The sequence below is a fragment of the Pelmatolapia mariae genome, linkage group LG14, assembly GCF_036321145.2.
Source record: "Pelmatolapia mariae isolate MD_Pm_ZW linkage group LG14, Pm_UMD_F_2, whole genome shotgun sequence".
In the NCBI taxonomy this organism is placed as follows: domain Eukaryota; kingdom Metazoa; phylum Chordata; class Actinopteri; order Cichliformes; family Cichlidae; genus Pelmatolapia; species Pelmatolapia mariae.
Window position 1 is genome coordinate 32432119 of NC_086239.1, and position 22481 is coordinate 32454599.

At 38.9% G+C, this 22481-nt stretch overlaps 1 protein-coding gene across 2 annotated transcripts; it reads left to right on the forward strand.

Annotated features, from left to right (window-relative positions):
• Positions 1-5492: 5492 nt before the first annotated feature.
• zgc:153184 (uncharacterized protein LOC751652 homolog) lies at positions 5493-20596 on the forward strand. 2 transcript variants are annotated; one of them, XM_063493930.2, is made up of 6 exons: positions 5493-5616; positions 17088-17174; positions 17315-17380; positions 17935-18003; positions 18735-18947; positions 19493-20596. In XM_063493930.2, the coding sequence occupies exons 1-6, from the start codon at positions 5611-5613 to the stop codon at positions 19901-19903; spliced, it is 852 nt and encodes a 283-aa protein (XP_063350000.1). In that variant the 5' UTR covers positions 5493-5610; the 3' UTR covers positions 19904-20596. The 2 variants fall into 2 exon arrangements, with proteins under 2 accessions (XP_063350000.1, XP_063349999.1); XM_063493929.1 differs by having other exon boundaries at positions 5527-5616; positions 17091-17174.
• The last annotated feature ends 1885 nt before the right edge of the window (positions 20597-22481 follow it).

Sequence of the window (22481 nt, forward strand, 5' to 3'; positions counted from 1 at the left end):
CTGAATGGTTAATACAGAATAATACCTGACATTTCTTCTTTAAGTAGAAATGAGATCACATTTTTATAGCACTTTTATAGTCATAGTGACCTCTCAAAGCCACATCCAGCCATTCACACAGCATTTCATTCCATGTACTTTTTCAATTCAATTCAATTTTTTTTATAGCACCAAATCACAGCAGTTGCCTCAAGGTGCTTCATAATGTGAGGTAAAGACTCTAGAATAATACAAAGAAAACCCTAACAATCATATCACTCCCTATAAGCAAGCACCTTGGCGACAGTGGGAAGGAAAAACTCTTTTAACAGAAAGAAGCCTGCAGCAGAAATAGACTCAGGAAGGGCGGCAGGACAGGAAGAAAGGACAAAGGCACGCCGTGGAAGAGAGCCAGAGATAAAATAATAACTAATAATTGAATGCAGAGAGGTGTATAAACACACATAAATGACTGAAGAAGAAACTCAATGGATCATGGGAATCCCCCAGCAGCCTAGACCTAATACTGCGTAACTAAGGGAGGATTCATGGTCACCTGATCCAGTCCTAACAATATGATTTATCAAAATGGAAAGTTTTAAGCCTAATCTTAAAAGTAGAGAGGATGTCTGTATCCCAAATTTAAACTGGAAGCTGGTGCAACAAAAGATGGACCCGAAAGCTGAAGGCACTGCCTCCCATTCTACCTTTAAATACCCTAGAAACCACAAATAAGCCCGCAGCCTGAGAGAAAAGTGCTCTAATGGGGTGATATGGTACTATAAGGTCATTAAGATAAGATGGAGCCTGATTACTCAAGACCTTGTATGTGAGGAGCAGGATTTTAAAATTGATTCTGGACTTAACACGGACCCAATATAGGAGAAATATGCTCTCTCTTTCTAGTCCCTGTCAGTACTCTTGCTGTAGCCTTTTGGATCAGCTGATGGCTTTTCAGGGAGTTTTTAGGACATCCTGGTAATAACGAATTACAGCAGCCTAAATGCATTTTTCTGTCTCAAGTGGTAAAAGGTAAGGACCAGTACTTTAACAGAACACTCAAAGTATATTTTAAACATCTATTTTCAATTTAGAATGACAAATTAAGCTATCATCTATATCTTTGGACTGTCAGAGGAAACCAGAGCAACCCCTGATGAAAGGTAAAACTCGATGTTGCATGCTTTAAGGGGAATCTGCCTCATTTGTAATTTGCAATTTCATGATACCAGTGACAGACATCATTTAAGGTAGTTTCCACCAGAAGGGGGAGCCAGAATATACTGCTCTTCAGACAGACAGTGTGTGAAAGCTATATGCAATTTCCAGCAATTTCCTGAGATTTAGATTGCTCTAAACTATATAAACAATGTTGTTTGAGTTAAGGGCTCCTGGTTTCCACCTTCTCCCTGTAAGAAATCTTTATCAGCTTCCCTTTTTACCTCATTTCCACAAATTATCAGCAATGCATTCACTTCCTGTTTGGCTCCCTATGCCTACTGACCTTTGCATGTGGCTACAGGAAAGCTGTGCAAAAATGGAGATTATTTAGGAGCAGGGTCTGCAGGACTAGTCTTTCCACAAAGCCTGCAGGGGCTCATTATCTTTCCTTCTGGCTTCATTCCTAGGTAGACTGCTCTCTAATGCCATCTCTTTTTCTCCATGCGCCTCCCCAAAGAGAAAGCTTTTGCCACCCCAAGCTGGCTGTGAGGTCAATCATCTGTACCCAAAAAATGTTCTCTCTGAAAGCTGCTATAATGGAGAGCCGAGGGAATTTGGTGACCAACAGTATTTGGGGGTGTTAGTCATTTTATCTTGTGTGAACATAAAAGCCTGAAATGGCTCGGGTAATTCAACCATTCACAATCATGTTTTGCTGCCATGATGAGCCAGACGGGTGGCAGTGCTACCCTCGTGCTCTTGTTGTCACAGCTGGGTGACAGTAACACAACAAACACAAATACGACTTTCCCTTTTACAAACCACCAAGCACTCCCACGGCGCTTTAATGGCAGTGATAACGAACCTTAATTTACTAATCACCTCATCTTCTAAAGCCTTTTGTAAACAGCCACCACTGTGTAATGAGCCATGTTCCATACAGAAGAGTCAATACTCTCCTTCTTTCTACAAATTAGGATAGTTTCCTGCAATTTAGAGGCTGCAATTTTATAGACTTAGAGACTTGATGTCTATTTAAGTGTCTGAAAAGTATTCAACATTTGGTCAACTGAGAGACTTTAGAGCACGGGTGTGAAATATGCCAGAAAATCCAATTCAGCCCACTTTACGGTGCTGCAAAATAGTATCATTTACTTTAACAAACTGCACTGATGTTCCTGGGGTGCAGGGGTTAATGTGGGATTTAGCAGGTGTGATAACCTTAAGATCAGACGGAACCGTGCAATTTAAGGAAAATAATTATTTAGGAATAAGTGACATACCAGTTTGCTTTGTGAGCTCCAGTAGATTTTTGTGTACATGCTGTGATCAGCTGACCTGTGCTGCTACTCTGACATTTGTGGCTTTAACTAATTAAATTTAAAAAAAAAATTATAGGCCAATATATCAACTATTTCCACCTCCTACACTACTATAAAGCTCATATAAAAAGTAGAATTAAGTGGGTGAATCTAATCAGCATCATCTCCTTAAATATAAAGAGATGTCTCCTGCCACCCTTGATGTAACCTAATAATAGTACACTAGATGTAAGTAGTCAAACATAATGCAGTACTTTAAACTCAATCACAATATAGCAAACTAACCAGCCTGTACTAAACTGCACAGCATTTTCATGCAACCTCTGAATTTCTTGTTTTACAAGACATATTGCAAAAACAGTCTGCAACGCATCAGATTCAGCATCTTATTTAAAAATTCAAAACTGACTCAGAACATTACACGCAAGACTCCTTTACTAAGCATTATTTATCTTTGAAAATAATTTCTCAACTTCCTCTCTTGCTGATTTTTGAGCTGTTTGAAAAGTTGCATTTGAAATTAGTTAAAAAAGATGTAATGTTTAAATAACTACAGATGCTCCTCTTCTGGAGTTAGTTAGATGTTTGAATACCGTGATTGCAACTTGCACTATATCTGGAACGCATCAAGAGGAGGGGAAGGAAAAGGGATATGCTGAGGATTTGAGTGGTCAAAAAGTGATTGCTGATATTTGTATGTGCTCTTTATGATCTCTTAATATCCTTGTTTAAATTGGTAAATAGCGCATAGACAAAATGATTTTACAAAGGGGTTATATTTAAAATAAAGTGAAGTACTATATAAAGATTTAAAATATCATGTCACACTTGACCTTTGATTTTCAAGGCCAAAATATTGATCTGAAGGTCAAAGTGATAGTAATGCTATATAGAGCTATTTTATGCCATTGTTTGTTTTGACAATACACAGGCATATAGGAAATTATATATGTGGATTCTAAATACCACATTATTTTATTGTGACTTTGTTATGTACATTACAGTAACCAGTTATAATAACAATGAAATGAATGCTGCAAATGTACCATCTCTACATAAATAAGAACTAATAAAATTATTGTACTCAAAGTGATGTCATGCATATTGAAATAGAGTTTCAACAATGCAAATAACAAAAGCCAAAAGTGTGAACGAAAACACAATGAATGCAATACTGTTCCCTTAAAGAGTAGATAAAGAGTGAGCTGCCTTGGCAGAGGTTAGTGTGCTCAGAGTGCTTATTGCTGTTTTGTAAATATAAACAATACCATAACTAATTATGTAAAACTTCTATATATCCCTTGTGCATGATAGTGATGCAGGGATAAGATAAATGATGTTACAGGCTTGTGGGATGAGTTTTGTACAGGCTATAGTGTCATAGGGCTAATACACAACGCATAAATATAAGAAACATCTTCATGCTTATTATTTAACAATACATAGTTTTAAAAGTACAAATAAAATAATAATCTTAAATAAACTTTCACTTATTTTTCAATTGTTCCATTCTTCTTTATGTCTTTACAGTTAATTTAGAAAGCTCTGCACACCTGAATCAATGACAGATGCAGGGATATATTATGACCTCTTCTCACCGACAGTGTGTGGAGGTCATAAGAGACATAATTCTTTACCCTTAAAAAGAAAGACAGGGAAATATGGAGGGTGTTTTAAAAAAATACATATGGTTTACTAGTGTGACCCGCTTTATTTTGAATAGTTTGGGCACTTGTGCTCTAGATTCTTTAATTCTAACAATTCTACGACTCGTCAAACTGGATTTTGACTATTTGACAGCTGAACATAAAGATGTATCTAAACTCTAAAACCATCTATCCATCACATTTCACAAAAACAGAATGAGTCACAATGACTGTGAGTTTCATATCATGTATCAAATTTTGTATGGCCAAAAAAAGCGTGAAATTCCCATAAGGCATTTACAGTTCAACAATGTGAACCCTTTGAGTGACTGACCTGTCTTCATTCAGGCCACAGACAGGATAGCAGAGTTACTTCTATATATTTTATGAGACTCCAAATGAGCCAACAGACTAAAAATGAGCTGACGGTAGTGTAAGTTACCAGCTGTGAGTATCTGTGACTTACATTATAGAAAAAAGAAATGGTAATTCTTCGTATTGTCAAGAAAACATAAGATATGCAAACACGTTGCACGAATTTCAAATGTCCACATTTAAAGCTAGAAATGACCCTCAAACACCACCCTTTTAATTAAAGATATTAAAATTTGTTTTCAAGTTTGTCACATTGTTCTAATTAGTTGTCAAGTTAACTTTTAGAGACCCTGCAGGATATTTACGCCAAATGAAGCAACCATTAAATAGCAATGTGCAAAAGTGCATGTGGTTTAATGAGACATTTGTCAGGATACTGTGGGAGAATCACCTACAGTAAGGAACTGAACTCTACCCAAACATGTTTCTTATGCACAGCAAAAATACATACCACCCACCTGATTACCAGCGCAGCTTAACCACATCAAAATAAAGAAAAACAACACCACATCCGCGACAACGTTGTCTTCAAAATAAAGGCTTTAAATGGGTAATTCTCGCCAATAAAATAGTGCATGTACTCCATTTTCAAGAGAAACTATATTTATGATCTAAAAGAGTAAATAAATAAGTTTACTCATTTGGCAGATAATCTGCTGCTGCTGTGACGTAAAGGATTGAAACGTACAGTTTGGCTCCCTTGACGACATTGTCACAGCAACTCTTAGCTGCCATGTGGCAAAGGCAAATGATTGTCATCTATTAGTATGTCCATAGCAAAATTTCTTTTGGGATTTGTGCTTCATTTGTAATAGCAGCTGCCAAACCTGCAAGACAAAAGTAATTTTGAGTGAAGGCAAAGTGCGTTTTATTTTGAAAGGCTTTGGGAAAAGTGACATTTTCAATCCGACTGACTTGACGGCGTTGAAGGAGCCAAATGCGCGTGAAAGTTGCCCGCTCCTCCCACCTCCATGAGGCTGATTTGGCTCCAGATATAAACACAGAGTTTCTATCTACGAGCTACGCTTCTCACCGCTCTCACCTTCCTCACAACCAGCAGTTTGCTCCAAGAGGCCGAAGAGGAGAGAATTACGCAGGCGGGGACGGTCTTTTCCACATTCAACAGGATGGAGGTAGAAACTATATATATGACTCCGAGCGCAGTCGTTATGCAGCCCATGCGCTGAAGCCAGATGTTTTTAACATTTAATCTGGTTGTGTGTAGACACTGTGTGGTTGAAATTAAGGCATTGCATCATAGGAGAGTTTATTCGTGCTCAGTATTATTACTGGGATATTTGTGGGGGAACTGGGACTTGTTTGTGCAATGTTTTAACAAATGTTTGACCCATGGTTCATTATGTGCGTGTCCTATGTCTTTACTGAGATGATCATATAGTGTATGTGGTTTGTGATAGCAGTCAGCACGTGATAGCTGCGTGATGTGATTTTAAACTCAGACTCAGACTTTTTTGTGTGTGTCTGTTTTTGAAGCATAGATGCGCCTAAAGACACACCAATTTTAACCTATATTGTGTTTGAGCCTCAGGCTGATATGCTTCAATAACAGGTTTGTGGTCACAATTTAACAACACAACAACAGTGTAGAGGAAGGAAACGGAACTCTTAGAACATCTTTCACCAGATGCTGTTTTGCCGCGATGGCAAATTTACAGTTCAAACTGCTATTTTATTCATTTTAAGTCTTCTGTAAGTACTTTTTGGGGCTCCTGCCACTTCTCAGAACCCAAACTTTCCTTTACTCACTTGTGCTGAAGCTAAAAAAAAAAAAAAGAACACAAGCTCTTTATGGTATAGGAAGTCTGTTCGAGTGCTCACAGGTTCCCGGCCTCCTCCCTGCAAAACAAGCTGTTCCCTCAGACATCATTATTAAGTTTTTTAATCTCATGTGGAAAATAGCAGAAATACCCCTTTTCTCCAACTACAGGAGAAGACAGAGAACAAAACCGATCTCACATTCTTTAGAATTGCTTTCGACTTGTTCACCTTGGATTTAAGAGTTTATTCATCTTTTTGTGTAGCAAATAGGGACCACCTTCAAATCTTGAAAGATAAGAGTGTTTAACAAACAAGTATTTATGATTTTAAATACTTCCAGTGAAATGAAACTGTTAAAATAAAAAAACAATCAAAAACTGAACTTTCATCCCGAAGCAAAGCTTTGATGTGCATTTGATGCATTTTCTGTATGACCCTCTAAAAAACCCAGTGTGACTTGATTTGGGAGCCTGTGAACAGCATATAGACCCGGATATTCTGCAATTACCTGTCAGCAGTTTCATGGATCTATTGATGACCGAGCTCATTTGGTCTTTCCGCAATGACCACAATTAGTGAAGTGAAATTTGTCATCCAAGTGTCTTTAGCTTAGTTTTGGATGTCACATGCTAATGGTGGCCAATGTGTGGTTCTAGCATAGGCAAAGAATGGGTCACGGTCACAAATGTTGATTTACGTCAGCTCCTTCAAGCCAGCCTAAGGAGAAGATTAACACATGGAAGTTCTTAAACTTTGTGTTTCCCTTCTAGGAACTCCAAGTGTGTGTTTGTGTTTGTGTGTATGTGCACAAACACCTGAAAATTAGTACTGTATATGCATGTGTGGTGGTTTTCCTCTCATGGAAAAACATCCCCACAGCTGGAGGACTGAGTATTTGAGATCGCTTTGCCAACCATATGGCATGCACATTTATTATGTAATCCTGAGTAAAGAGACCAATAACACAGAAACTCAGTCTGTACCAGCCAGACATTTGCTAATGAGTTAGTTTTTCCACTTTTGCATTACAACAGCATGTCTTTTAAATGGTGCTCGCAGCGCTGCAGTCACTGGTACATGTAGTCCATTGTCAAAGGTTGTATACTACAACTACAGATGAAAAGAGTAAAAAAAGAAAGAAAGAAAATAAACATGTATATTCCCGATCACCATTAAACTTGGTGACTTTTTACTTTCACATGCACCTGTGGCTTTATTTAAATTCAGTTTTATTTAACTCGAAATCACAACAACAGTCGCCTCAAGGTGGTTAATGCTGCAAGGTAAAAATGGTACAACGATACAGAACAAACCCCAAAAATTAGACGACTGCCTAAGAGCAAGCACTTGGCGACTGGGAGAAGGAAAAACTCCTTTTTAACAGGAAGAAACTTCTGGCATTATTTATCTAAGCTCATGCTAATTTGCAAACAAAGGTAACAAAGGTTGTTACTGGCAAGCTTTTATTGAATGTGTTGGAAGAATACTTCAGTGGATAGGTAGGAATAAAACTGGGACATGTACTGCTGAAGTGGACACTTCAGCTCAAAAATGGTTGGCAAAAAATAAATGTACTCATGCCTGTGGTAATTTACTCTCGGTTTTTATCTGAAAACGGTTTATCTCAAAGATATCACCGTGAAACTTTCCGAGTTAATTACTTTCTCATTTAAAAATGCAAATGAGGTACTATCTCACTAAACATATGCTACACTCATTTGCATAAATGTTAGACAATGTGTGGCAAAATAAACCCATATATGTTGTGATTTGGACAGGGTTTTTTTTTTTTTATTATTATTCTTATTGATGGGAAAGATTGTGTTAGTTTGGAAATTTGCCTTATTTTCCTAACCAGTGCTAATGTGCCATGTTTCAGTACACCAAATGAATGGTCCACTCTGTAGCAAACATAAAACAGACACCTAACTGACCGTGAAACTCAGTGGAATGCAAAACACTAAGATCAAGGAAAGTGGAAGACACTGTGGCCTATCCTCTGAGTCACGGAGTCGTTATGGCTGTATCTCCGTTTAAAGCACACACAGTGGGGTGTCTGTTCAATGTTTTGTAACTTTTACAGTTAATAAAATTCATTTATGTTTCCAAAACAGTTTTGAACATTGTTGGGATGAGTTAGATAAGTGATATTTGGACAAACAGCCAGCATCTTGTAGTTAACTGATGCTTTCTATAGGCTAACTACGTATTACTTATTTTAACTTTATTTTTGTTATACAAACACTTTGACTTCCAAAAGGATGTAATCGCAAAATAATTTCATGCAGAATCTTAGTGCTCTTTACTGTTTTTCTTTCTCACAATTCATGCAGTTTCCCTGGGGATAACAGTAACAGGGTGAAAATAAACACTTTTTTTGGGGGGGGGGCGCTAACTTAACTGTTGTTGACATGAGAGTTGGACTACGCTCATTATAAAAAAGTAACTTACACTCCTTGCGAACCATTTTTGGCACTCCTTAAAAATGCATAGATTCTCTGATAATGTTTGCAGTGCATGTTCCCAGATGAAGATGCAGATGCACTGTATGAATGAGTGCAATGATTATTGTCTGCAGACAGTAATCGTCCTCCTTCTTAGTATGACAATAATCATACTAGGATGCGGTTCATTCAGCAAGAAGTGAGCTGCAACAATAAAAGATGAGATGATCTAAACAATGGAGTTGGAGGGGAAAAAATCCGAATAGGGGTAAATTTATAATATTTTTCACGCCTGAGGGATGCACACAATGTGTTTGGTTGACAAATGGGCTTGATTCTGCAGCTGGCTGAAGCAGTTTAATTGTTCCCATCAGATGTAAAATTGCCCAAGTTTAATTCAAAGTAAGGCATTTTATGTCTCCTTGTGTTGCGCATGTCTACTCTCTGTTTGCTGCTTGAAGTTACTTCTCCACGTCGACTCTCATTATAGCACCTCGAGTCATAGGAGGCTATTTGAACCTTTACGACCGATCAAATGATTCATTAAGCCCCATAATCCTCTAAATGCTTTTGCTGCGTTTTACTGCAATACTTTTGTTGATCTTTTCCTAAACAATGTTGTTATTTGCAGCCCACACAGAACCTCAGACTAAAAGGTTCTGCTATCAGGACGAGACTGCGTCAGAGCTCTTTGAGCTTCAGTTCAAAGCAATGCGTGAGGCAGAGAGATACTGTGTGTGGGGTGGGAACTACAGAAGAGATAACGCAGAGGACACTGATATGTAGAAGCAAAACACGCATGTTGTTTGCCCTTAAAAAATTACACCATGAACGCATGCATGTACACCATGAAGAAATCATTGTAATTTGAATGCTGGCAACACAACTTCTGGCCCAGCTTGGTTATTGCAGGCAAGTTCTTGAGATCTTCATCTTGACAGAGCTGACAGGGTACAAGTTATTGCAGTCAAAGCCATTTAAGTTTGTAAAGGCCGGGGAGGCTGCTTGTGCTGTCTTAGACATCTGCAGCTTCTCAAACATGCTGACTTTTCAGCACAAAGTCTGAAAAATGCGAGGTACGTGCAGAAGGATTTTGAGAACAGTGAGCCAAACAGAGGAAGTGGAAACTACAAAAACACTATCATCATGAGTTTATACATTTCTTACAAATCTCCCTGCAGAACAGTTATAACCCATGCTGCCTGCACCTCTTCAACCACCCTCTTCTAAATTTGGCATCTAGCCATGCTCTTGATTTCCTTTTTTGGCAGAAAGTAGTGCAAACGCAATAAATGCTGCAAGATGCACATAGTTTGCAATTGCCATTTTTCCCACATCAACTTTTGCATTTTTCTTAAAAAGGAAGATCTTGCAACCTCTTTAAGATGTTGAATATTTATGATTTCATCATTGATGCTTTATTATTTAATGTATTGTGTGTTCCAGAACTGTGTGAAAGGTATTGAGCTTTTTAGGTTGTTGTAGCTTGGAAGACACGTGCATCCTGTGGGTTTGGGCATGTACAGTCATGTGAAAAAGAGTTTTCATAGCACTTCATGCAGTCTTGTAAAAATCTATGTAGGCCCAACGATTCAATATCTTTTTCCTGTCTTGGCAAAAATTCAAAGAAATTGTTTTCTGTATGACTTTATCAGTCTCTCGCATCGCTGTGGAGGAATTTTGGCCCACTTTTCTTTACAATGTTCTTTAGTTCTTTGAGGTTTGTGGGCATTCGTTTATGCACAGCTCTCTTAACATCACACCAGCGTGTTTCCGTCAGGCTGATGTTTGGCCATTTCATTACAGATTTGCTGGGAAGTTTGAAATGATCGTCCTGTTGTGTGACCCAGATTCGGTCAACCTTTAGCTGTGTGACATATAGCCTCACATGTGACTCAAGAATACTGCGGTGTACATAGGAGCTGCTGTACAAGTCAATGACAGTAAGAGGTTATCTGGCTGCAAAACAAGACCAAATCATCAAAAGTCTTGTGGTTTGTTCAGTTCAACTTAGCAAACCTAAACTGTGCCACCATGTTCTTTTTAGAGAGAAGAGATTTTCTACTGGCAGTAAATTATGATTCAGTTTAAATGTAGCAGGCTGATGTTGGGCTAACCTGTCCACATATACAAATTCACTAAATAAGATTTGAAACTATCCTTAGTAAGTGTAGAAGACAGGTGACATGTAGATACTACTCAGGACTCTGTGTTTGTGGTGGTTGTGGTAGTAGGGTAAAGTCAAACTGTAAGGTTTCCAGTTGAAACACAAATGACATCCTGCTGTACAGGGTGGTGGTGTGTTGCACTCAGGTCTGAAAGCCTTAAGTTTGCTTGAAATGATCTAGAAACACATGCAGTTCAACTCTCATTAGCAGAATATAGTGGTGCCAGGAATGGAGTTTAGAAAATGTTGGGAAGAGGAAGTGGTAGAGTAGTGGAAAAGTGGGAGGATGGGTTGAATTCCCAACAGAAAGAAATCAGGGAAAAAATTAATACGTTTTATTCACAAGCTTCATCTATAATGTCACTGTGTCTACATCCAGTTTCATACGTATGTGCCACTTCAAATCCCTTTACTCCCATCACTACACTATTCAGGCTATTGCCAAACTGCCAAAATATGATCACTATGCCGCTATGCCTGAACAGATCCCAGATCCTCTGGCACACTGAAGGTACCATGTAATTAAAGTGACTTCACTGAATGATGTCATCCCGTGACTGTCGGTGTTCTTTAGTCCACAATGTCAACCATCTGATTCACTATGCTGATGGTTTCTCATTGTGCTGTTTGGATCAGAGTGAATGAGAATACCAGAGCCCTGTGAGAGTCACCAAAGTTTTCCTGAACAAGTTCAAATGTTTGGGAGCTGTAATCTCTACTATGAGCTGTTCACATATTCTGGTAGCTTTTGTTTCTCAGATTCTTGTTAAACAGTGCATTCCTACATTAACAATTTCTTAATCAAATTGCAGTTAAAGTCACTTGGGATATTGATATTGTTGGTGCATTTATCACATTTGAGAAAAATGTGTTCTGGCCTTCTGGGTATTCTTGGGAAAAATAACTTTATCTGCAGCTTTCTGTTCTCGGGTCATTTGGATTTGTTTTCCTTTTCTCTGGATGCTTATTTAATATTTGTCTCCTCAGTCGACAGTGCTAGGCTGTGTCTGCAGCACCTCCCATTTCCCCGGAGGCTGCAGCAACAAGTGAATGAGTTTGTCCATTTACCTCATCCCTCTGATTCAGGACCTTTTATAACACTAGCACACGTAAGTGAAAACACACAACGGTGGTGCCAGTAATGGGCAGTGGAAAACTGACATATTCAGATGAGGTCTGGTCCAAAAACACATCATGTTTTCCTGGAAATGCAGCTAGCAAGAAAGTGCCTGTCTGTTCTCTCGCCACTTAACAAGTGTAGGCAGAAGGGAGCTGCTAACTGTGGTGGTTTTCCCCCTGACAGAACACGCTGACTTGTGAAAACAAAGTCTGCAGACTCAAACTGAAGCCATTAGGCTTGGTGAACCTATTGAACAAAGTCTTGCTGAACAGCTGTGTGCTGTATTTATCTTCACTTTCACCGATCCACACCCTGAGGCTCACCAGTTAGACATTATTAGGATCGAGAGTTAAAAGATCCTGCGCCAGACAGCACCTTTATCAGCTCCTTTATGTACATGGCTTGTTGCTCTCAGACAACTGCACAAGCAGATATGTTTAAGATTTACGCAGACTAACATCATGTGCTTCTTCTTCTCTCCTGCCTCTGGAAATGGGAATCACAGGAACGGACAATAACTGGTTTTGTGTGATCTGTGGTCTCTCTGTTCTCCTTCTGCTAGTCATACAGTAAACCTCGTGTCTTCATCCACAGCCTAAAAATGAAGGCACTGGTTAGCAATAACCTTTGTGTCTCTAAGCACAGCCCACAGAGAATATGTGGAATTTGTAGAGAATTTTCTCAGCAATTTCAAAATATCTTTTGTAGAGCAGTATATTGATTTTAAAGAAATTGTAGCACCTTAATTTCTCAGTTAGTTATTTAAAGACACTGTTAAACCTCATAGGTAACCATAGAAATGTCTTCCTGATGGCAAACGGGTCTCCAGTTTTGGTCCCACTGTTAGATAGTAAAATTTTACTTTTTTCTAATTTTCTCACTTTATTTATTGATTACTCTAGTAGATACTATCCACACTTTTCCTAAATCTCTTCAGATGCATTCGTATTTGACCCCAACCCTGTGACCACCCAGCAGAAGTGAGTGTTTGACTGTTTGCCGTGCTCTTTGTATGTCGAGGTGCCCCAACATCACACACATCACACACTCAGATACATGAGGATTTAAAGTATTTGATGTGACTGCATCAAATATTTGCATTCTCACGGGCAGTGTTAACTTGGCAGCAAATTTTGATTTAGTTATAGTCATAATTTAGTATCTAAATTCTTTTTTTAATTTACTCTAGTTTTAGTTGACTAAATATCGTAACGTTATTGTAGACTGGCTAAAACAGAAAGTGATACAAAAGTTACAAAGCGTCTTATTTTCCTTAAATCAAAAGTGAAATGTGTTCATGTGTCTACTTTTATTATTATCCCATGTGTTGACATTTTGTCGCGTATTCACGAGAAACGGGGAGCATGGGAGCTTGCCTCCTCCCGCTCCGTTTGTCGGCAGCAGATCAAATTCATGTCGTCCCGCCTTTCTACACAAATTGATTAACTCTGATTGGATTTTGTCTGTCCAGAACATTTTCATCTTATTTTTATACGTCTACGCAAGTGTGAATACATTTTATCATAGTTTTTGTCCTTGTGCATTAGTTTTTATTTAGTTATCGTCAGGGGAAAAAAAAGCTTGTTGATTCAAAACTATGACTAAAAGACTTAATCAATGAAATTAACACGGCTCATCCATTAAGTAATGTCCCAGCAAACATGACTAAAATGGTGATGTTACATCTCAGGTCAAAACTGGTCACCATATGACCACAAAGAATCAGTTTTATTGATATAGCGCACATTATATTATAAGGTAAATATCCTACAATAATAGAATTCAATGAATGGATTTTGTTTCCAGGTATTATACAGGTTCAGTCTGACAAAACCAGACTAATTGAACCTTCTTTCTTTCTTTCTTTCTTTCTTTCTTTCTTTCTTTCTTTCTTTCTTTCTTTCTTTCTTTCTTTTTTTTTTTTTAAACAAACTAAATCTTAGTGAATACTCTTACATGGTGTTCGCCAGAAGTATTACAGCAGCCCTGATGTTTATCTAAAATCTATTTAAATTGTTACATGGTAAATATGTTACACTGTCATAGATATCCTCTCCTTACAAAGCTGTGGTGTGAGCAGTACATTGTCTACTCAGTGGCTATCGTTCCTGATGTTCTCATTGTCCACTCGATCGATAACATTTTATTTTATTTTATTCCCCCCCCTACTTGATACAAGGAAAAAATGAAACTTAATGCAAACCTTTTTTGGATAGAAAGCCAAACAAAGACATCTAGACAATGTTTGAGAAGTATATTTCATCAGTGGCTTTCCTTCACACCTTTCAATTTCGTATTGTTTTACAAACTCGACTAGATGTCAAAAAGACCGCAAAGCTGGTGGTTGTTCAGTGTGGAGATATTTGCTGGGGTGGGGGCTATAGTGCATATGTCTGCTTACATTATTGCGGTCAGTCATTTACTTAAAGACGATACACTTTACCTCTGATCCATTAAACGCCAGTCTTATTGAAAGCATCAAAATGCAGCTATTAAATGGTAAGAATACTTTTAATTTGTGCAAAAGCGAGCCTAAATGAGCTATTTCCAGGAAGCTTTCTTGGATTTAAGCTGGGCCTGGTTTTGTGTGCGTGCGTGTGTGTGTGTGCGTGTGTCACATGTTTTTAGAAGGCTTTTCCTTTCATTTCCTTGTTTAGATATGTTCAATTGCCCTGTGTGCTAGATTATGTTATGTTTCAGATGTGGTCTAGCATGTCCAGGGACACACTCTCTTAGGAGCCGAGGGGTTACAGAGTAGAGCTGTGATCCAGGAAGCCTGCACGGCTCTGGTGCTTTTTCCCAGGGCTAGAGCCCCAGAAATAGTTTGCCCTGCTCTCTCCCGCAGTGAAACATAGTTTCCCACTCATCCACTGAGCTTGGGGTCCCACCAAAGTTAAGCATGTGTAGTAGTGATAACCCACCAGAAGCCTTTTTGTCATCTTGGTGACACAGTTCATGACGCTATATGTGTTCATGAGCTGAGACGAAAAAGATTTTTGTCACTGGCGTTGTTAAGATGCACTTCATCTTTCATAAGAGTGCTGACTTTGTATCTGTAAAATGTTGTGAAACTCAAAGCTGATGAGAAACCTAATAAAACCACTGTTTTTACGTCCACAGACAGTATGTCGCATGGTTTTGGGTGTTACCTCAAAATATGCAAGACTCTAGTTTTAAAGTAACTGCTGATGTGTTGATAATACATGCCTTGGATATTTTTACATTATGCATGAACAGAATTACATTTATCATCTTATATAAATGCGTAGTAAGTGTCATTAAAGTCGGGAGTTTTTATGGAGCATGACATTTATTTTCGTTCCACATGAAGAAGCTCATTAAAGATAAGGGCTTACATAAAAGAAGGATGAAAGAATAATAATGCACCTCCAATTAGTTCTTATGAAGCTGTGCAGATGTTAAATAACTAACACTCCTAGACCCTCTTGACATTTACATATATCAATTTTACTTTTACTTGCTTCTCCATATTTTAATAAGTTGTAGTATTTTTCCTGCGCATAAGCAGTTACGATTGCAGTTGGAAAATTGAGACTTTCTTCACCTAAAACATCAGAGCATAGATATACAAAACAAAGAGTTCCACTTCCTGTCCCCTGCACGTGTTTTGACTTTGTTCTCAAGGAGGCATTTGTTTTTGAAGGACAGGAAAGAGTTAAACAATTAGAGGTTACAAAATAATGTCATGACGACTGGGTGGTCACTTGTAATTATTATTTATCGTGAATGACAAAAGAGATTTCAGGAAAAGGGCTGGCTTTGGATTAGAATGCAGAGAAATGTTACAAGAGGCACTGCGGGGCTCGCTGGTGCCATTACGTATTTGGGTGGAGGGAGCAAGGTGGTGAGGTCATGCTGAGAACAAGGGGGGGAAAAAGGAAAATAAGGCGTGTGATTAAAATGTGGAATGTGTCTATCTATGAAGCCTGGGAGATCCATGTTTTCATGGGCCACAGTTCAAAATGTGCAAGGCGGGTGAACTGCGAGTGCACACCCAGGAAATGTGACTGAAATCGCAGATGTGAGGAGAGGCACGAGCTTTTTAGTGGTCAATAAAAGTATGATGGTAATGAGATGTAATATGAAAGCCACAAAGAGAAAAGGAGGGGTCCCACAAGCAGTGAATACAATGCAAACCATTAAAAGGCTGCATTATGCACTGGAATCTGCACAGTCCTGGCATAACTTCGACTGCCAACTTATGTAAACAAATAGCTCAGTTAATGCACGGTCCCAATACTTGGTATAACATACACCTAGACCCTGGGAAAAAAACTAGTACTGATGCTGTTTTTCTCAATTTAGATTTAGGTCTGACAGAGTCAGCAAACTTATTACTTAAGCCACAGTAGAGTGGAGTGAGTTACTGGCCATCAAAGCAAAGTGCGGAGGAGGGATGTTTAGCAATCAGCTTGGGAATAGTGGGAGAGACTGAAAGTAAAGCAGCCAAGAAGTGATAACAGTTTGAAGCAGAGGACAGGTCCCTCCTGTCACAGGCTGCAGCGTGATGTGGAACAGCTGCAGAGACCGAGCGAAAGAGGGGGGCTCACTTCCTGTGCTTTCTAGATGAGATCCTCTAAGGACCTGACTAAACCGACACGCTGATGGAGTCTTGTTAAGAAGAAGGAAGCGAAAAACTTCTTTTTTTTATCTTAGAACATGATTTGTGTTCTGCTGCCTTCTGCACATGCCATGTTTATTAAAATAGATCATGTTTTAGCTCTGTTTGTTCAGCAAGTTACACCCCTTTGTTACAACATTCAGCTTGGACAAGTAGGGGGGGGTGTAATTAAAAGTGCCTTTCAGTTCCACAGTTTGGTTTCTATGACCAAGTCTTGATGCACTATTATGTTTAAGGTTTTGATTTTTTCATGTTATAGTATATACACACTATATATAAATATTGTTTAATATTATCATATTGTTATTCACTGTTCTTTTGTCACGATTGTGGAATTGTCATTAACCTTTGAAGTCTGTGTGTGAAATACTAAAAAATAATTTTTTTTCAGTGTATTTAAGTTTTCATACAGTATTTTTCACTTTTCCTCCTTTTTCTTTTCTTTCTTTCAGAAGAATTCTCCATCCAAGCCGTCGGTGGCTGAGCTGGCCGGAAAGTTCAAAGGTCATATTCTTCCAATGCCCAACTCAAATGACGAGGTAATGCATTTTATTTGTCCTGTATAACAAAACAAAAATCTATAAACATGTATGTCCATGCAGAACATTATTCAAATATGTGTATTCTTAAAGGAAGCAGTTAGTGAATCATTACTCGTTCTCTTCCTTTAAATTTGTAGCCTCGAAGACGACCTCCGTGTTCCCTGAAGTTGCAAAATCAAACGGATGATAACGACGAGTCAGATGTGAGTCACCGCGTTCATTCATTGACCCGCGTGTTACGTTTGGCTTCTTGAAAGTCCCCAAAGACAGACTTGGATTTGTTTACTTTGCATGTTCATTGCAGCCTCACAGTTTCGACATAGTGGGTAGTGTAATGTTGATAAATGTGGTATTTTATTATTCGTGTTTTTGGTTTTCTTCTTCTGCCTCAATCATTGGGAAAGGCCTGTTGTTTTTCCTCCCAGTAAAATGACAACATGCCAAACAAACTACGCAAATATATCATTGAGTTATGGGCCAATAAAAAGCACAACAGAAATGTTACATAAGCATAAAAACAATAAAAATGTGTATTTTGTTAGTAACAAAACTGAAATACGATTAAATGTATATAACAATTCTTAGCATTTGGTAGGACATATGCCTTAATGGGCTACTTTTATAAGAAAAAGTGCCTTAAAGCACAATCAACCAATGCTCTTAGTAAATATTAACTTTTGATAAATATTAGCTTTTAGCAAATATTAGTTGTGAATCCACTGTATGCTTGTCTTTCATTAACTGTGTTCTCTGGCAGAAATCTGCTGTTCCACCAAATCCCATTAAAGTCAAGCTGAAGAACTCTGCCGTCATTGAGAAACTGCAGGTTGGTGCAACACATGGTTCATTCGTGAAGGAGGGGGGAAAAGCTGCTAAGCTCACTAATGATGGGTTATTGCAGCAAGTATTAAGGAGTCTGTTTTTTAAAGCATTACTGCCACCCGCTGTTCTGTTTTCACTGGTGCCTGAGCCGCTCACACGCAGGGAGGTAAAAGGGGAGAGGCTTGTCCCTTATGCAGCAATCTGCACAGATTAATGAGCTAATTGGATCACGGACTACAGAGGTTCTGGCGAGGCTTTAACTTGCTACTTGAGTTCCTTTGGTTTGCAATTTCACACGGTGGGCAGCCATGGGACAAAAGGGCTGCAGATTCTCCCTCTTTCTTTTCTCTCCGGTGCAGGTAAGACATTAGTTGGCGGGGTTAATTTGTCGGCTATTTGTAGCACTTTGATTTTTCAAGGACAGACTTTTAGCAGTGACATTTTAAAACAGGAATGTTGTAGTTGTACGCAGAGCAATATCAAGTGCGTAGGCCTGTAAAGTAATGAGTTCAATTCAGTTTTCAAAGAACGATGCTCAGATTGTGACTGGAAATATTATTTACACATGTTCAAAGAAATGCTAGAGTTTAGTTTCTGCTTCACCTAATCTCCTTATAAAGCAAGTTCTGTGTTTCAGTAAACTGTTATTCTGGTATGTTTATAAGTTATTGAATTTTAAAATGTATGGAAGAATTTTAGTATCTTGGCTTCAGGATCTTCTCTCCTGTCCTTCAGGCCAACCTCGCTCTGTCACCCACTGCTCTGCTGCCTTCACCAAAGACTCCAGAGGTGAAACTGCCACAGGCACCGCTGTCCCCCACCATGCCCTGCAGCCGCCTGAGCCCTCTGACTCCCACCCTGCAACCTTCGCATCAATCCAGTGAAGAGGAGGAACCCATCAGCTTCGACAGCCCTCCTGAAGGGACCCCATTGCCAAGCATCAACAAGGTAAGCGCACCAAGCCATTGTTGCTGTGTGCTTCCTCCTTATAGTATAATTAGGCTACTTTTATCTTATTACTTTGAACTTTCAGAAGGCCAAAATGCACCTTAGATGACACCTTTAACTTTCTTTTATGTTTCGTGGTGAATTTTGTGTGACTTTAGTCACAAAATGACCAACATGAGCTGCTGTCACATTGAAGCCCCCAGTGTTTCTCACGCTAATTGCCGAATGAGCTGTGATACCACAGCCAGGTACATGCCCCCCGTCCCTACTGACGTGCTTCTCAGTGGGGGTTCTGCAACGTCTGTTTAAGCAGGCCGGCCTTGGATAAGCTCAAGCAAGATGCTCCTGTAGTTCATGTGTGCTCCTGCTGGGTGGATTGAGGATGTAATCCCCTTAGCCTAGTTAGAGTCCCTGGGTGTCATTTGTTTGGTGCTGTCACGCATATGCTGATTAAACCTAAACAGTTACTTGCATCATTTAAAGCTGAAAACCTGCACACTCTTATAGATGTAAAATGAATCCTTTTGCTTATTTTTTCCACACAGACCCGCGCACGACTGTCATTTAAAAGGCGACTGCCCACAAGACAGCACAGGAGGTCAGCTGGAGAGGAGGCGGAAGGATTTGGGAGTGGACTGACCCCATGTGAACTGTGCAGCCCAAAAGAAAATGGGGTCAAGAACCAGGTTTTGGACAGCCCATCAGAGGAAGCTGAATGTAGTCTTAAAGAAGCTGAAAACAAGGAAGGGGACTGTGAAACTGCAAACGCTGAAATGACAAAGAGCGACCATGACAACAGGGAAGACATGGAGCATGAAGCAGAACAAGACAGAAGCTCTGACGCTTCGAAGGAGGAACAGCTGGCTTCAGAGCCTGCCGAGCAGAAAGAAGGTGACATTAGGGCAGAAGAAAGGCAGGAAGAGACACCTCAGGAGGCAGACCAAGGAGGGAAGTGAGAGGGTGTGAATGTTTACATGAAAAATACCAAATATATGAATAAGTTATTCAGTGCTTTTCTGAGAAACTGTTTGAGAAATACTCCTCCTTAAGAGTTATTTTATTCAGGTTTTATCTCTTTATATCAGCTCTTAAGTCCCTCTGTCGCCTACTACTGGCTGATAAGTTAAAAAAACAAACAAACACTGGAGAGTCATGAGAAGCAGCTGTTTGTGCACATGGAAATGAGTATGGCAGTTGATGCTGTATTCCCTGAGCACAGGAAACATCCATCATGTTGTACCAAGTCTGTAAGACTCCTGTTTTATTATTATTATTATTTTTTTTGTATTTGTTTGCTTTTTTTCTTTTTTTAATGCAAATGTTTCTTTGTCGAAATGTCAAGAGTGCACTTCCATATCAGGAGTCCCTGACACATCCACAGAAGTGTTTGAAGCTACCACGTTGTGGGCTGGTAAGAGGCAAAATGTATTAGAGTTCATATATATGTAAGCAGATATATAAATGCTTTGACGTCATACCAAAGTACTTTAAGCAAAGTATGTAATTTCAACTTAGTTGTTTTGTTATTAATGTATGTTGATCTATGCTGGTCTTTTTATTTTGTATACTTCAAAATATAGAAATCACAGTGCTACTGTGAAGTCATGCACAGAAATGTTAACAAAATAAATGGCTTCTTTCTTACATAACGAATACCTTTTATGTTATTTTTTTTTTTCTTTTCCTTTTGTTGGATCGTCATGTATCGTGAATATACCACATCCAAAGAAAATTGTTCTCCAAGGAATACAGGAGGGTCTTGAGTTGTTTTTAGCCAAAAAGTCAGTTTATATTAAGACACTGTCATTAATAAAGGGAAACTGTACTATTGACCAAATGCAGAATTGCCCCTATATAGCGCTCTTACAATTTCTATTTAGAATTCATGTCAGTAATGTTAATGTGTGTGTAAACTGTTGACTAATAGTGTCATTGCACTGATTAACATGAGACAAACTGCTTCTTGATGATTAGCATTAGTCCGTGAAGTTAATGTAATTTTCTGCATTGGCTCTCTCTATTTTCAGCCTGAACAAAGCTCAGAATAAATGAAAACAAAAGCCAGAGGATACTCCTTTAAGCATTAAGAAATACCAAGAATGTCATCTGACATATCAAAAAAAAAAAAAAAAAAAAAAGCTCCTTTATTGACACAAAAGGTGTGACTTATACTCACCGGACACTTTCATTTAGATTAGGTGCATCTTGCTAGTACCAGTTTGGACTCCCTTTTGCCTTCAGACCTGCCTTAACACAGACACAGACTTGGATTCAAAAAAGAGCTGGAAACGTTGATCAGAGATTTGCATATTGACATGATAGTGTCATGCAGTTGTTCCAGATTTGTACAGTAATGTTATTTTCCTGTTCAAGAATCTATTTTAAAATTATTTTAGCTTTGTGTCATGGTGGAACTCTGCTGCATGCAGCCATCAGTTTAATTTTAGGTGATTCCATGTGAACCGTAGCCTAAGTTCTTAGCTGAGATTAGGGGCATCCAGTGTGGCCTTCTGCTGCTGTAGCCTGTCTGTTTTAAGGTTTGACATGTTTATGTTCAAAGTTGTGCTTCTGAATACTTTGGTTGTAAGGAGTGGAGTGGCCTTGATATGGCCTGCCCCTCACTGGGTACTTTTATCTTTGGACCATTCACTAAAAAGACAGCTTATCTGACACAAACAACCATGCCGCGTTCAAAGTCACTTTAAATCATATTTCTTCCCTATTCTCATGCTCAGCTTAATCTTCAGCAGGTGGTCTTGTCCATGTCTAACAACACTGAGTTGCTAACAAGTGTACATAAGAATGCGTATGTCGGCCTCTGGTGGTAATCCGGAAGAGGTTGCAGTAATTCCTAAACCTGCTTCAGCAGTGGAATAAAACTTATCTCCAATGTGTAAATATCTCTTTTATTTGTATCGACAGTTTTTGAAGTTGTTGTTCAATTCAAATCACAATAATAGCTGTTTTTTTTGTTGTTGTTTCTTTCTGAAAGGTCATAAGTTCATATGATCCGAACCACTGATAAACTGAACCACTCCTGGAATGATAGAGTAAATATATGGGTCATCAATAGATAAACCAAACAATAAACGTTATGTGGAGCCATGCTTTGGTTAAGCAAATACGTATCATAAAAAGCACTCGACCGCATAGCTGCCAACAGATTGAAGGATACTGAAAGAAATCACGTGGGCTGCAAAGAAAAACATAAACAGCAGTGCTTACGGGCAAATTTGCATCATATCTAACTCTGTAACGTAATTCAACAGAGAAGCTGCTTATGAATCACGCATTGGTGTGCCGCTGGCCAGCTGTTATAACGTCATGAGTCCTTCCAATGTTTCCTCCCAAGTTTCGAAGTCGGGACCGCCTCTACGCTCCACCAAAACTTCAAGACTCACCTGTCAGGCTTGAGAAGGACGCGCAGGGAAGGAAGATTTCGTGGCTCGTTTGAAGAAAAGCTTTCCCAGAAGCTGTCTTGAGTAACGATGTGAAGTCACTGACTGGTGTTATTGAGGAACTGTTAATATATTT

Excerpts from the sequence above, each read along its gene's own strand:
- zgc:153184 (XM_063493930.2), top strand. Across the intron at positions 17,175-17,314 it reads TGCCCAACTCAAATGACGAG|CCTCGAAGACGACCTCCGTG; the intron begins GTAATGCATTTT and ends TTAAATTTGTAG. Across the intron at positions 18,948-19,492 it reads CATTGCCAAGCATCAACAAG|ACCCGCGCACGACTGTCATT; the intron begins GTAAGCGCACCA and ends TTTTCCACACAG.